The sequence below is a fragment of the Accipiter gentilis genome, chromosome 12 (genome assembly GCF_929443795.1).
Source record: "Accipiter gentilis chromosome 12, bAccGen1.1, whole genome shotgun sequence".
NCBI lineage: Eukaryota > Metazoa > Chordata > Aves > Accipitriformes > Accipitridae > Astur > Astur gentilis.
In genome coordinates this window covers 9,604,897-9,619,808 of record NC_064891.1, presented here as the reverse complement: position 1 = coordinate 9,619,808, position 14,912 = coordinate 9,604,897, and the positions used below count along the sequence as shown (strand labels likewise).

The 14,912-nt window shown below is 38.2% G+C and overlaps 1 protein-coding gene across 23 annotated transcripts in view; it reads right to left on the bottom strand.

The window, feature by feature from the left end:
- Positions 1 to 14,912, bottom strand: part of ANK2 (ankyrin 2) — a 379,623-nt gene that overhangs the window by 125,021 nt on the left and 239,690 nt on the right. For all 23 annotated transcript variants that reach the window (XM_049814665.1, XM_049814670.1, XM_049814664.1 and 20 more), the window contains one exon: positions 1,730 to 1,828. In XM_049814665.1, the coding sequence (XP_049670622.1) occupies positions 1,730 to 1,828 (99 nt within the window). The remainder of the gene's footprint in view (positions 1 to 1,729; positions 1,829 to 14,912) is intronic.

Below are 14,912 nucleotides of genomic sequence, written 5' to 3'. Positions count from 1 at the left end.
TTTAGTTTAAAGGAAAGCAGAGTGAGCATACATGCACCATCATTTCAAATTCATCTGTTGTGAAGGCAATCCAGAATGAGTAAGTTTCTGTACAGACTAGGGAAAGTAATAAACACAAGCAAAAGCTCTGACAGGAGAAGAACTTTCCTATCACTACTCCACATGGCACATCCATATCCACAGAACACACGTGAAGCCAACACACTGCAGCACAGAGCCTGTTCACTCATCCCCTTAGCTTGGAATAAAAGAACATTTGGCAGGAAGAGAACAAGAGGAGGAAACAGAATGAGCACAGACCTCGTGACCTAGGATTTTTCCCCATGGCCTTCAAATCTTCTCACTTGCAGAAGGAAGTTCTTATAATTCAGTTCCTCTTGAGATGAAATCTCATCTCTCTTACTTCAGTGTCTGCCCTGCTTGCACTGAAGTTACTGCAGGTTTGCAGCACTGCAGTTAAATCCAGAACCTATCAATTAATACCATCCTTCTGCATATTTATACCCACGTGGTCTGGCAGTAGAAATAAAGTGTCCAAGAAGAAAACAGCACATTGCCTGCTGAGCTTATTGATGTGATCCTTGTTAGTCATTTGATTTCCAATTTAGGCTAATCACAGACAATAATGAATATTCATAGGTTACACAAAGTCACAGACAAGCCTCAGAATCAGAATAACTTAGCTGGTCAGGGAGGTCCAGCTGCCATCGCTCCTCACTTAGCGGAACAGGAGCAGGAGGTTGGAGTAAGTGACCTCTTAAGGCCCCTTTTTAACTGAGTGGTTCTGTGAACCCAGCACCACAGAGAGCCTACTCCACTCATTGCTTTTATGTATGCACTTGCTTGTTTCTCACTCTTTCTCTCTATGCAGAAAATATTCTGAACTCATCAAAAATCTCAAGACCCAGACTACAAAAAAGCTTGTCAACAACTAACTGTTGATACTAATTGTTTCTGTACTATTTTACACTATACACAGACACCCTTCTGGACACAGACCTCATAGTCCTAATTATGATATATACATTATGTTCCACACACTTTTCAGCTGGCTGAGGAAGAAGCTGAAGCAAGCCTCCAAACCACGGTCCCCAGAAGACCCCTTGTAGAGCCAAGAGTAGGAGATACACACTAAGATATTCTGTTCACTGATTTTTGCCCAGATCTTACAGTGCAAATGAAAAACCAGCACAAAGATAGCCATGGTGCTCAGGTGATGGGACTCGTAGATGCTTGAGTTTCCATGGGCTTTGTTGGAGACTTAAATCTGTTCAAATGAAATGTTGTACATCTCCACTTAGCCTACGATTGATCTACTATTCACTCCATTTGCCTGGCAATACGACCTTGGCCTACTATAATTTCTACGGCCCTAGGGACCTCTCTTCAAAGCCTCATTAATTTTTCAGAAAATTCTTCAGGAAGCTGATCAGAGAAATGGGCACAAACTAAAGGTGAAAATCCTGAGCTTACTAAAGTGGAAATTTTGCTGTCAAATTAATCAGGCTGGATTTCATCCCTTGACTTTTCACTACTTCCAGAATAGTTCACCCTTGTCTTCTGTGCATGTAGGAAAAAAGGATAAGATTCATAAATACAACTCACTGAAATGAAAGTCTGAAAGTTCTCAAAATACTCTGTTTGAAAAAATCTTCTGACTTTAAGCGATCTGAATAGAACGGCAAAGAAAAGTAGGAGTGCGTGTAAAAAAATGAACAATATACCTCACCTCAGTAGCTGTGCTTTGGTTGGCTCCATTCTCCAGGAGATACTTCACCACTTCAATGTGGTTCTCTTGAGCTGCCATATATAAAGGAGTAAAGCCATTCTAGGAAGAACACAAAAGAAAATATTGTAATGAGGAAACGAAATATACCAACAATAATAAATCCCAAATAAATATACAGCTAAAAATGCATTTGTGCTTTTTAAACTGAAATATTTTAAGTATATAAGTAGAATGACTTTGTATTTTTTAACTTAATGTGGTAATGTTTAATGCCATTTAAACCCACAGAATTCTACATGCTTTCACACTCATTTTCTTTTGACACATATTTTAGGGATGCAATGGACACGCTAATTATTAATACAGCTATTCCTTGCTGATAATGCTCAGGGACTGTAAAGCTGGCAATAAAGTTCTATGAAAGCTGACAGGAAAGCAAGATTCTCCTCCATTTATTACATTAACTTAACCAAAGACAACATCCCCTGGTTATGGACCATAAAGTCCATACCCTCATGACAAGCTGACTAGAGATAACGAAGGCTTAACATACTACATACAATTTTGTAATACATAAAACATTGCAAATCATAAAATATAAAGGAACTCAACCTTGCAAAGTAGCAACTGCGCTTCCGACCATACGGTAAGTTCATCTATCATTTAATTATAAACATTCATTAAAAAGTCCTAGAGTCCTTAAAAGAATCTGCTCTGGATAATACAGTAATTTAAAAAAATTCTTCTAAGTTTATCAAACTACAGGCAAATTCATTAGAAACATAAGTCCTTTCTTCCCGTTAAACTACTTTAATGCAAACAATTTTAATTAATGAGATACAAAATCCTTATGAAAAGAAGGCATGGAAGTGAGCTGTCTGCCTGATTAATAACTTTCTTCTAAGAGTTTTTAAGATTTTTAAAAAGGCCTTAGAAAATTCTTTAATATTCTGTAAACTACCATGTAAAGTAAGAGGACATAATCACCTATGCTTCTGAAAACATTTTTGTGTCTTGGAATGGCACTTTCAGCTAGAACATAAACCATAAACCAGAGTTCAAACATGCAATTTTTATTATTTTTTTTTAAATCTTGCGTGCTGTCACAATGCACGATAAGCTTGTGCATGTACACAAGTGGTTAGAATTAACGCAAATACTGTGATAACCAAGAACCTTGTTTCAGAGAAGCCAATATTATTCTTTCTAGCAAACTTGTTGTGGAAACATTCCAGTAACTTCCTAATGAAATGAAATCTCGTTTTTCAGTCACTAGATAATACAGTTAATTGTGGAAATGATGTCTTTACAACCGCCCTCCACATTTACAAATGCAGAAGATCGCTCAGGCAATAAAAGTCATTTATGTTGTGTATGTCATATAATATATGTCATACATGTTGTAGCAAGTCTTTTAATACTGCTTTGCAGAATATTCTGGCACCTCCATCAACAATCTTGGGATGTATAATTAAAAAATGGCACCCAGAGAACAGTTAACAGCAGTTCAATGCCAAAACTGTGGCATATATTTTGAGTGGCTTTGCACAGGGGTCTGTCTTTGGCAGGTATTATCCAATATTCTTCGTAATGACTTAAAGGTTGGAACAGAGCGCTCTTATTACAGTTATAGACAGCATAAACAAGATGGTCTGCAAGTACACCACACAGCAGGATCATAATTTGAAAGGTTCCTGTTACCCTGGAGAAAAGACTGGAAATGTAATTTAGTAAGGACAAATACAAGTTTCTCCACTATGGCAGGAAAATAAACTATGCAAACAGGGAATGATGAGTTAGAGAAGAATTCTGCAGAAAAGGAGCTGGAGATCACAGTGGTCTACCAGAGGGCCACTGGTCAATGAGCTCATTCTGCTGTAATAAAGACAATTGTTGCACTGGCATAAAAATATATCTCCCTGTGGAAGCTATTTTTCTTTGAGAAAAGACTAATAATTGGTGGTGTTCTGACTGCAAAGGGAAAACTGAAGGAAAACAAGATAACAGTCTTTAAAAAGAGGAGGGTAAAGGTCTGTTCTGCACACTCACAGCAACTAAACCAAATAGAAAAGCGCGTAGTTTACTAAGGTTGCTGGGGAGAAAATTCGGGTTAGACATCAAGAAAAGCCTCTTAACAATAAGGTCAGTCTGCACTGCATTTTGATGGGCAGCTTCCCTCCTCCCAAATCACTGCTAAAGCCAGGCAGCAAACTGGAAGCACAAACAAGGCAAACGAGCCAGCCTCTTCCACGTCCACCCTGGGGCTGGGAGACCGGCGAGCCAGGGAGGTGTGCTGGTCTCCTGGCTGCTCCTCAGACAACTCTTTTACAAGAGGGGAGATAAGAGATCTATCACAGCATAAAATGAAGGAACGCTGTTTTGCGTGTAATTAGGGAAGTGCAGAAGGGCAGGGGATTGCCAGGCATAGGGACTGAGCTGGCAGTGGGAATTATCAACAGATTGGTTTCTTTTCGATTGCACTTGTACAGAATAGCACAGAGAAAACTGCAGGTAACAGAGTTGGCTCACTGTCTTGGTTTTCCTTCCCACTCCGGAAAGAAACAAAATGGCAATGTATTAGGTATAACTAATAGTAATTTTCCACCTGCTTCATGACTATTTAATATTACAGTCTAATGTAGCAGTTTTTTAAAAGGTAATATGTGCCATTTATAAAATCCTTCCAGTACTGAATATTAGATGGATGAATACAAGAATCACACCGACTAATATAAATCTAGGGAATATGAGAATTTTCAAGCCAGAGTAAATCAATTTGCTTAAAAGCTTTGAAGAATCTTATTTTTTTAATCAACTCAAGTCCCTAGTTCTGGAACAGGATCAGGACAATAAATCCTGGATTAGGACACCATAAACAATACATATATGACTTCCTAACCATTTAGTACCAAGACATACTAAATGCTTTTCCACACAGAGATGCAAAAGAGTGCCCATTATATCAAGGATATCCTCCTCGTGCTACAATCATACCTGAAACTACAGCAATTGGGGGTTAGGAAATTCTTTATTCTTTTAGGCATAAAACCATTGCCTTTTTTTTTTTCTTCAAGCTTTATTTATAGTTTAAAACTACTGTATATATTTTCTGAAAATCTGGCTTATTTTGGAAATTGCAACAGCATGCCAAGGTCTATCTGCAAAACTGCCTATACCAGACACGCTGAAAAAGCTCCCCCTGAATTTCTCCCCCATGGCAAGGTCAAGCCCAATTTTTTCCAGCGGCAGGTGAAGTCTGCTTTCTCAGTGAAAAACTGGTTTCAGAGCTTCCAACTGCAGTGTTCCTGACCTCAACATTTCTGGCTCTGGGCCAGAAAACTCCTATTGTAGGGTTCCCAATACTACCGCTCTCCCTGGCAGACCTCTGCCCAGTGGGATTACCTGTTAGCCCTGCAGGAGCTCTTCCTTCTCATTTGTCCCCTGGACCCCAGGACTTCCATGCCTCCTCCCGTCCTGCACAGTTTCTATGATGTGTCTGTCTGTCTCTATCCTATACAGCAAGTTTGTGTCTCTATCCTATACAGCAAGTTTGTGTCTCTATCCTATACAGCAAGTTTGTGTCTCTATCCTATACAGCAAGTTTGTGTCTCTATCCTATACAGCAAGTTTGTGTCTCTATCCTATACAGCAAGTTTGTGTCTCTCAGCCAGTCCTGCAGTTAAATGGAAATGCCCACAACAAAAGCATATCCTTCCCTTTGTTTCCTTTACTTTTGTTAATCTAAAATCCCCTTCTCAGTTTCTCTTCTTTTAGTTTCAAGGACTTATATGCCAATACTTGGTTTCTTTGGTCCGCTTCTAGAGGTATTTCAAAGGTCAAGATCCCAGATCTCTGCAAATTGAAGAAAAAATGTTTTCCTTAGACTTTTGTTTCACTACCCCAAAGTGTCTTCTATTGAATCCCTAACATTCTGGTTAACGAGTCTCTGTGGACGTATTGCAAAGGAGACTGACCTCTCTGCTCCTTGTTCTAGCATGTGGAATGGGATACAGATTGTTTATTGGGCCAGGATGGGGAATCTTTATTTCAATAAATTTTCCTTCAGCTTATGATCCCATACTGTATAAACACAGTCCAGAATTAAAGTAAAAATACTGAATGTGGCATATAAACGTCTGTCCTGGAAAACGAGAAATGCACTTTATTTTGCCTTTTCTGAAAGCCCGGCTGTGTAATTATATTACGTCTGTATGTTTAGATTTTGTGCATCATCTAAAAAATAGAAATTAATTTTGTAATGATATACAACATTCATTTTCAAACAATGATTTCATCAGAGTATTTGCAGTGAGGACAGAGTACTCAGATTTCATTATCCTTACAGATGTATACTGCTAGATGTTTACTGCTATAATGTAAAGTTATAATGAGAAATTAACACTAAACAAATAGAGTATATTTCATACTCCATTCTTTCTACTACATTCACTGATTTACTTGCTAATTTGAGAAAATGAGTAGCTCTCAATGATTCTTCAAGCTATTAATGCAAATTGGCAAGTCTATATATGACTCAGAATTTGTATCATTAAATTTTGCCCAAGCCCTAATGAAGAACACAGTTTGAAGAAGCAGAGGGATTATTAGAGCATTTAGAAAATCATACAAACAGTTATATAGCTTGGTTAAGCTTTATTTTTATGGCAGACTTTCAAGGAACCATACTCTTTGCATGCAGTACCAAATGATTCAGAAGCACACATCTTCCAAACTCTGATTAGTAGCCAGTACGCTCGAATGACTAGCCTACCTATGCTTGTCCATGAAGATGCGGCCTTTAGTATCTACATAGCTATACTATCTATATACCATATATCCATACATATATATCTATATTCATACTGATAAGGAAAAGAGAGAAAACAGAGATCTATTATCTCTGCCCTCAGTTTGCCTCTTTTAAGATGACCCATGAGAGTTAGCAACATATCCTGTGATTAAATAGCTAATGTAAACCCAGATGAACACATCTGTTTTATTTTAAGGGCCTCCAGGAACTGTTTAAGACTGTATTGGAAGATGACTGAGATTACCAGGGAAGACAAGAAAACTGGCATCTAATGCAATAGTTTACACACAGCAAATGCTCATTCCTACGTAGTCTTTAAGATATAATTACCAGTCAGAAGGTCAACACAATCAGCAGATTGCCTGACCCAGACCAGTTGCCGCCTCTGTCTCTCCATCTCACTGCATTGGTTTTTGGTTTGGCACTTTGGTAGCCCCCCCCCCCAGTTTTGCTTCATATCAAGGAAACGAAAAAGTTATTTTCTCAGGGTCACAAATGAAAACCAAATTAGTTAGGCTTTTTCTTCAACCTTTACTACAATTCTGCAACCGCACTTCTCAAGCAACATTCAGAGAAGATTCCGTGCACAAAATACTACCCCTGTAAAAGCTCGCTTTCCTTTGGGTCACTCTAGAATTTCCTTCATAGGACCCGGCTCTTAAAGTAACCTAATAGAAGCCTTTGTTAAATTGCCCTGCCTTCCACCCTGTACCTCCTTCTCTTTCTACTCTTGTTAGAATGTAAGTCCCCAAAAGGAACAGATATTGGCACAAAGGAAGAGACAAGGAAGAGACAAGAAAGAGACAAGGGTAAGACAAACTTAGATTACTCATGAAACAGCTCACAAAGATTATAAAATCTTCTGATTTATGGTCATGTGTTAATATATCATTTTACACAGTAAGATCATGATCATTCCTAGGGCCTTTAAGTTCAATAACTGTTTCAGGATTTTTTTCTACTCTTCAGAGTATCACTCAACTTCAACAAGAATAGTAAGTTCCTGATTTAAACCTTTATTCAGCAAGATACAATTCATCACCCTGTTTTCCCCATTTTCCCATTGATATTAGCCTAAACTAGTGATATCTAAGAAGGTAACTCTACCTTCACTTGCTGTTTCTCTTTATCTCAATCTCCAGTAATCTTCACAGGAGAGGAAATAACCACTCCAGCAAAGGCTATTCTCTCTCAAATAGGAGAACATTATGCAGGGAAGGAAAAGGACCAGAGGCAATGGGCACAACCTGAAACACAGGGGGTTCCCTCTGAACATCAGGAAACACTTTTTTACTGTGAAGGTGACCAAGCACTGGCACAGGTTGGCCAGGGAGGTGGTGAAGTCCCCATCCTTAGAGATGTTCAAAAGCCGTCTAAGACATGGTCCTGGGCAGCCTCCTCTAGGTGACCCTGCTTGAGCAGGGGGCTTGGACAAGATGACCTCCAGAGGTACCTTCCAACCTCAGCCATTCTATAATTCTGGGAAAAAACCTCTAGCAATCCAAGCAACTAATTAATTTTAATCAACACAATACGAGAGTTACAAATAAGTGCAACAGTGCAAGCTAAATTAAGAACACACATCTTGATAGAATCAACAATATCACAATTCTGGGAATTTCGTTGTGCATTATGTTCAGAGCATTATTTTCAGCCAGTCTAAAAATAAATTCTTCGTAAGAGGATTTTATCTTAGCAGGAGAGATTCTCTGCCTAAAAGGGTGAATTAAGGATAAATCAAGATACGTACTTCTAACTTTTAAAAGTCCCTTTTTTTTATTGTTAGCTTACATCAAAATCCATAAGTTTTATATACTGGTAACTTTAACAATTATTCACATTCCTCTTTCTTTACCGTTAAAATACATTTTCCATAAAACAAACATAATCCAAATTCTTTTTCAAGAAAAAAAATCTCAGAAATATTTGGACTACTACATCTACATTTATATTCAAGCAAATATACAATTGTCAAATTTGTAAAGATACGCTGAAGGAAAATTCACTGTATGTAATTTTAAGTTGCCAAATTTAAAGTGCCTAAGGAGTCTCATTTTGCCATATAGCCAAGGGAAAAGTGGGCTACTCCAAAGAAAGATTGAGACTATTTGAATCAAGAGACCATCTTGTCCATGCTTAAGCAGCATGAAATTGAGAATGCAAAGGTGGATAAAAGAAAACTACCCTTTTTTACATCTATGACTGAAAAGGCTTAGAAATAACATGCTTACTATCAGAACTGGAACTCTAAATATTAACTCTGTAATAATATATACATTTTTTTAAAATTCCTTTTTAAAAAAAAAAAAAACAAACCCACCTGTATTTAAACAGGCTTTTTTAAGCCTGTTTTTTAGCAGGCTTTCACAAGTTGAAAACAACTAAAACTCCTGGGAAACTACTCCACTTTTTTCTCCAGCGAGCCTGTAATGCCTACCAAGCATTCAGATCAACACTGCTAAGGTACGACATGTACTATCTGCATACTGCTCGATTTTACCTTTAAATGCTTTATCAGAAGATCTATTTGTGTAAAAGGTACCATTGTAACGCTCAGCTGACAGTCTGATATTCATCTCTATGTTCTCATTGGGAGCCTAGCAAGGAGTTTGATTCTACTTCAACCATAAGGAGAAGCGCTGAACCAACACCAGTGCACAAAACAGTTCAATTCACAGTTCTTTCCTTTTTCTGAGAAAAGGGATTTGCTCCAGCTTCACATCTGGCTCAACCTTGAGAGACAGAGGAAGAAAGTGCACTCTGTTACCCTCTTGTCCCCCTGCCCCTCTGCCTGCACTCTTGTGATGCTGACAGCACCTTCATGGAGGAAATTTTTGTTTTGTCCTATATCCACATTATGAGAAAGGGAGGTTCAGTAAAAACATCTTTTGGATACATCAACACCCCGCTAAATTAAATACTGTGCATTTGAGATGACAGATCGTAAAACTAATTTGTAATAAATAAATTTTAAAAACGTAGTGACACAGAAGCCTACACTGAAAATAGTACCACCCCTTCAGCTGTCTCACTAATTCCCTAGTAATAGAAATAGTGTTTTCCACTCTGTACTTACACCACTGCAATAATTATAAAGCCTGTAGGTAAATGATGTTGTCTGGGTTTGTGATGAGCTTGGTAAATTCATTCATGAGAGATCGCACAGAACTCCAGCTGTAGCACTATGACACCTGTTGCCTCACCGTTACAAGAACCCCTCTCTTGGGAAGTGTATTTTACTGTAAGTCACTTCCTAGCTCAAATGCCAAATTTAAAGAGCAGAAACATTCTATTTTAGCAGCTTCAAATATTACGATTTTCTCCATGAGAACAGCAAAGCAACAACAGAGCCTGAAATGCAGCCAGGAAGAAATCAAGATGTTCTGTGTCTTGGAAATGTCTTTTTTACAAAGAGGGAACCTGTAATAGAAACTCAGCTGATGAAAAATAATGGGAAGAGAACAGATTAGTCAGGCACAAGAAAACATAACCTTGATACTGGGCAGGGGTTGGGGCCCAAAAGCTTAGCTGGGGCAGAGTCTCACGTTTGAATTCCAGGCAGTCATCCAAAACAGCATTTGGGGTTTGCCTTCCAAACATGGTAAAGGAAAAGCAGTACTGAAACCAACAATTTATTTTTTGTATATGGTTGAGGGCTGCAAGGAAAACAATACTGCACGGAAATTATAAATAAAATGTTTGTATTTATTTGGTTGTCACTCAGTTATACCTACACTCTCATATGCAAATAACATTTCCACTGCCTGGCTCTTATTGTCACAGGCAGTAGCAGTGAAATGTGGCACGTTGGTCTGGTGAGCCCTTACCATTCCAGCTGGCATGTTGGTTTATTGCAGGCTCCTAAAGTTCATGCACTTTAAGAATAAATATTAGAGGCCATATATCGCATTATTAGCTGAAAAAAATCACTATTTGTTTAAATTAAAATCTTTCAACCTGGACCATTCGTCCCTTTATAGCACTTTAACAGAGACTGTATATTAACAAAATAGACTAAGACATATGTTGAAAATATTTTCAGCTGGCTTTCAGTCTTTGTGGGTTGAGATCCTGACACATTCAGTTACTTTATGGCTGGAGCTGGGATCCCAGAGACAGACATCAAACTGGCTCAGTACCCTCCTTTGTTCTTTAAGAGCTCCTGATCCTCAGAGCAGCTTTTGAGAGAAAGCCAACCAGTCCCGTATCTCCAGATCACCACACTGCTTCTTCTGCAGGTGACACCATAGACTGGCCATCCTCATAGGGTTATTTTGCCTTTAACTGTATGAATTATCTGGGGAAATGGGGAAGTCCCACATGAATGCGCTGACATTAACAATCATTATCTTATGTGCACACTCTTATCCTGTAATTCTGTGTCAACCTGCAAGCACAGCTTCAGTCTCGCATGCATAGGCATCCCGCTCAACTCCACTTCCACAGTTGCCTGAGATCATACTTCAAGATCAGGAATAAGGGTTGTTTATCATTAACTGATAATCACTGTAAGAGACAGCTGAAACTCAGACTAGTTTAAGGCACAATGAAGAAACATATCTGTTCTTTCATTGGGTTTAATGTATTACTGTTGTTTACATCTCTCAAAATCCATATAATCCTCCAGAAGGCACTTCTTCCTTTTTTTTTTTCCCCTCCAGTGAAGGGATAATGGGCCTGATCCTTTATTACATTAGCAATGATGAACTGCAGCTAAATGATACCACTTGATATACAGCAGCTAAAAATCTGGCTGTCTAAATATACTAATATAAAAGCAGAAAGCCCAGTTGGTGGAATTAAAACCTTTTGACGTAATGGAGTAGCAAATACTCTGCAAAATATGCTCCATTCTGAAGGTAAGATTATCTTCACAAACCATGGAGAGAGCAATCTGTGGTAAGGCAAATCACAGGACATCCTGAGAGAGACAAGCTGATCACTTCTCTGAGAATCATCTAAATCCGCCCTTTGCTTCTGTGGTAATACTGAATATAGACATTCAACAAGCTCTCTTATCACTCCTTTTTGGGAAAGCATATTCAGGCTGGTAATTTTGTGCAGCTCTAAGGATTGCTCCAATCTGATGAATAGCCAGATAACAATACTCTAACAGTCATGATAGCATCTCCTATGGGCTGAAATAGGAAGTGGTAACCATAATAGGGGCAAATTTAAGCAAAAATATTTTTTGGCTAAAGTGTTTGCAATGAGCTTAGAGCAGGATATCGAGGAAAGGAAACCAGAGGGCTTTTAAATAACAAGATCAGCTTGGGGGAGGACTGATTTATCTAATCCTTGCTTTCTGTATCTGGGTCACTTAAAATAATCTGATGATTAAAAGGTAGCTCCTCCTTTTGTGAGGGTCCCTATATGAAGCAGTGGCCAAAGCACAACCTTAGCAGCTAACGGGGAACACATTCTGTTCTAAACTCAGTTGCAGAAATTTTAAAATTGAAGGGAATAATTTCTTTCTTTAGGCAACTCCAGGATATGATATTTCCCTTACATTTACTGAATGGGAGTGAATTGTATTTCCTCATTTTGTCTTTTACTTTTGAGCTCTTTGTACCTCAATAACTTGGCATTTGTCAAATCACCTCATCCTAGGAGATGCAACTCTTGGCATGAGGCTAACTTTTTTTGACCTTGTTTGTAATGGAGGAAGGTCAGGACAGATCCATTCCGTAAGGTATGCATGGTCAGAACAGCTCAGCATCATTGCCGCAGGGGACAGTCTACAGGTAGATTCAGCTATTAAGATTACTGCAGTCAGGGTATCATCACATTTGGCAGGCTAATATTCCAGTTATCAGACATCTCTGATGCCTATACATGAGTCAGATGATACAATCTGACTTCAAGAGAAAGCAATAAACACAAATGGTAATTTAGTAAAGGGAAGGGTTGGACTGACTACATCTGGTGATGTTTCTTCCACCTGAGAAAAAAGATCAAGAATTGGCATAAGAATTCCTACTACGTCAAAAAAGTAGACATTCATTGGGAGGCAGATTACAAAAAAGTATTACTGCTCCAATGCACAAGCAACAACTAAGAATAGGTTTGGGGTAAAGAAGTGATCCAGTTGTGAAAGGAGGATACCACTGGGCTCAGTGCAAGTGTGTGATGGGGGGGGGAGGGGTAAGTGGCCAATGCCACTTCCATGGTTCTGCATAACAAAACATTTCAATGCTCCCTGAGGACTTGTTCAGAAATCCCTACTGAAACTCAGAAGTACTTAGAGGATCACCCACACAAGTGAATACCTTTGCAAAAGATTACAGCATTCCAAGGGATGACGACCTTCTGCTCTGCAAGGAAATGTAGTCAAAGCTCAAAGGAATAGCCTGGACCAACCCCAGTAGATCTGCTACCCACTTTACATTACAGTTGATACCATCCAGTCACCAGACAAGATTTTGTATTATCAATGAGTGCAGTTTGGTCAGATCTATATGTGACCAAAAGTCATGGTCAAATCAAGAAGAGAAATTGCAGAAATTGATTTTTTATTTGATGATGTGAATCTAGACCTGCTCACAGAACTATGAGCAGCGTCAACCAAGTGAAGGTTTTACAGATACTCATTATATAAATATATATAAATACATTTTCTCCAGCAATACTTGCAGCAAGAGGCAATTCTAATTGAGCCAAACGATTGCACACTTGTCAAATTCTAGGTGGAGGTATGCCAAAAAAGAACCAACAACTTCTAGATCTCTGGCCATTCCTAGGTGTGCCCTCATTTCAGGCTTTGCCTGACACATACTCAAGGAAGATGTCAGCTCTCAAATGATGTGCATGCAGGTGAAAGCAGAGTCATTCAATTAGTAATCACTGTGCAATTAGGCTTTATATCAAAATAGAAATTACTTTTCTAAAAATAGCAGCGATGACATATTAGCTCAAAAGGAACAGACTTTTTAGGAGAGGAAGATGAACAAACTAACAGCTCTGAAAGCCAACATGAAACTGAAGGGCAAAGCAAAGTAATCTAATAGAAAAACAAAATCCATAAAATCAAAGCCTGGCATGCCTAACAGTCTCAGATAGCACAGATGGGGTTTGTAATCTCAGTGGGTACAATGTTTTTAATAGCATTTTCTGAGATAATTCTGTTATTTCATTGCTGCAAGGAACTGGGAAATCAGTGCACTGTTTCAGATGTCACTGGTGGTAAGTTTTGATAAAGGCCAGTGTTTTTATGCAATTTAATGGAGAAAAGGAGAGGAAAAACAATAAATTTAACAAGCTGGAGTTGAGAATACTCTTTTATCTATCACTTTATCATCAGTGAAGAAATTTTGTCACTATGACAAATTGTCATCACTGGAAATGAGAATGACCTTGACAGATACCAGGTTCTTTAAAGAGGAAGTTACGGAACAACCTGAGTAACTTCACTGGCATTAAATCACTACGAACAAATGGCATTTAGCAGGGGCCTAAAAAAAATAAAGTGTGAAATAACAGAGATACCAAGGAGAGGATGTAATATACCCTCAATACCAACAACTGCTTCTAAAAGATTTGAGTGACAATATAGCATCTATTTTTAAAAATGGAATTGAGACAAAACGTAAGAAAGAAAAACTGAGCATTTCATTCATAATTTCTCACTTTTTATTCAAGCTTACCTTAAATTTGTATTTTTGTTCATTTCTGACTCAGTTAAGCTCTTTCCTGACTTTTTTTCTCTCCACTTTTTCATCAACGACATATCTCCTGACAAAAACCCTTAGTATTTGAGTATTCAAGCATATTCTGTTCAGTCATTCTCTTTCCCTTTTTGTATATAACTTCATATTTTTCTCTTGATCTTTTCAATATTTTCATTTTTTCTTGATCTTTTATCATAAATCACATGTCTGTTCTTCATTAATTTTGAAGTTTCTGTTTTTCTTCTCTCATTTTTTTGCTAACTTATTTATTTTCTATGACATACGTGATTCTTGAGCATGTCAATGCAATCTTGAGTAGAAAGGCAGCATTCATTATCCTCATTCCATTCATGAGGCATAAAGAAATTACTTTTTTATTTACTCTTCCAAGGGAAGACTCTGGCAAATCAGAATTAGAACCAAATTCTTAGGAGTCTGCTCAGAGCCCTGACTAAAAAAAATTACATCCTTTCCACCCATCATATAGGCAACATAGTTTCATTCATATGTACACGGGAACATGTGCATGAACGCTCACACACAAATACTATTCCAAGTGCTGAACACTATCAATAAATATTACCCAAGCGCATTCAACATTTACCAAAAAGAAGACAGATCTAGGTCATACACCTCTCTCTCTGTGTGCAGTTGTTTACTGTCATGCTCATGACGGTGCTTTGACCAGAAAACCATATGACAGAGA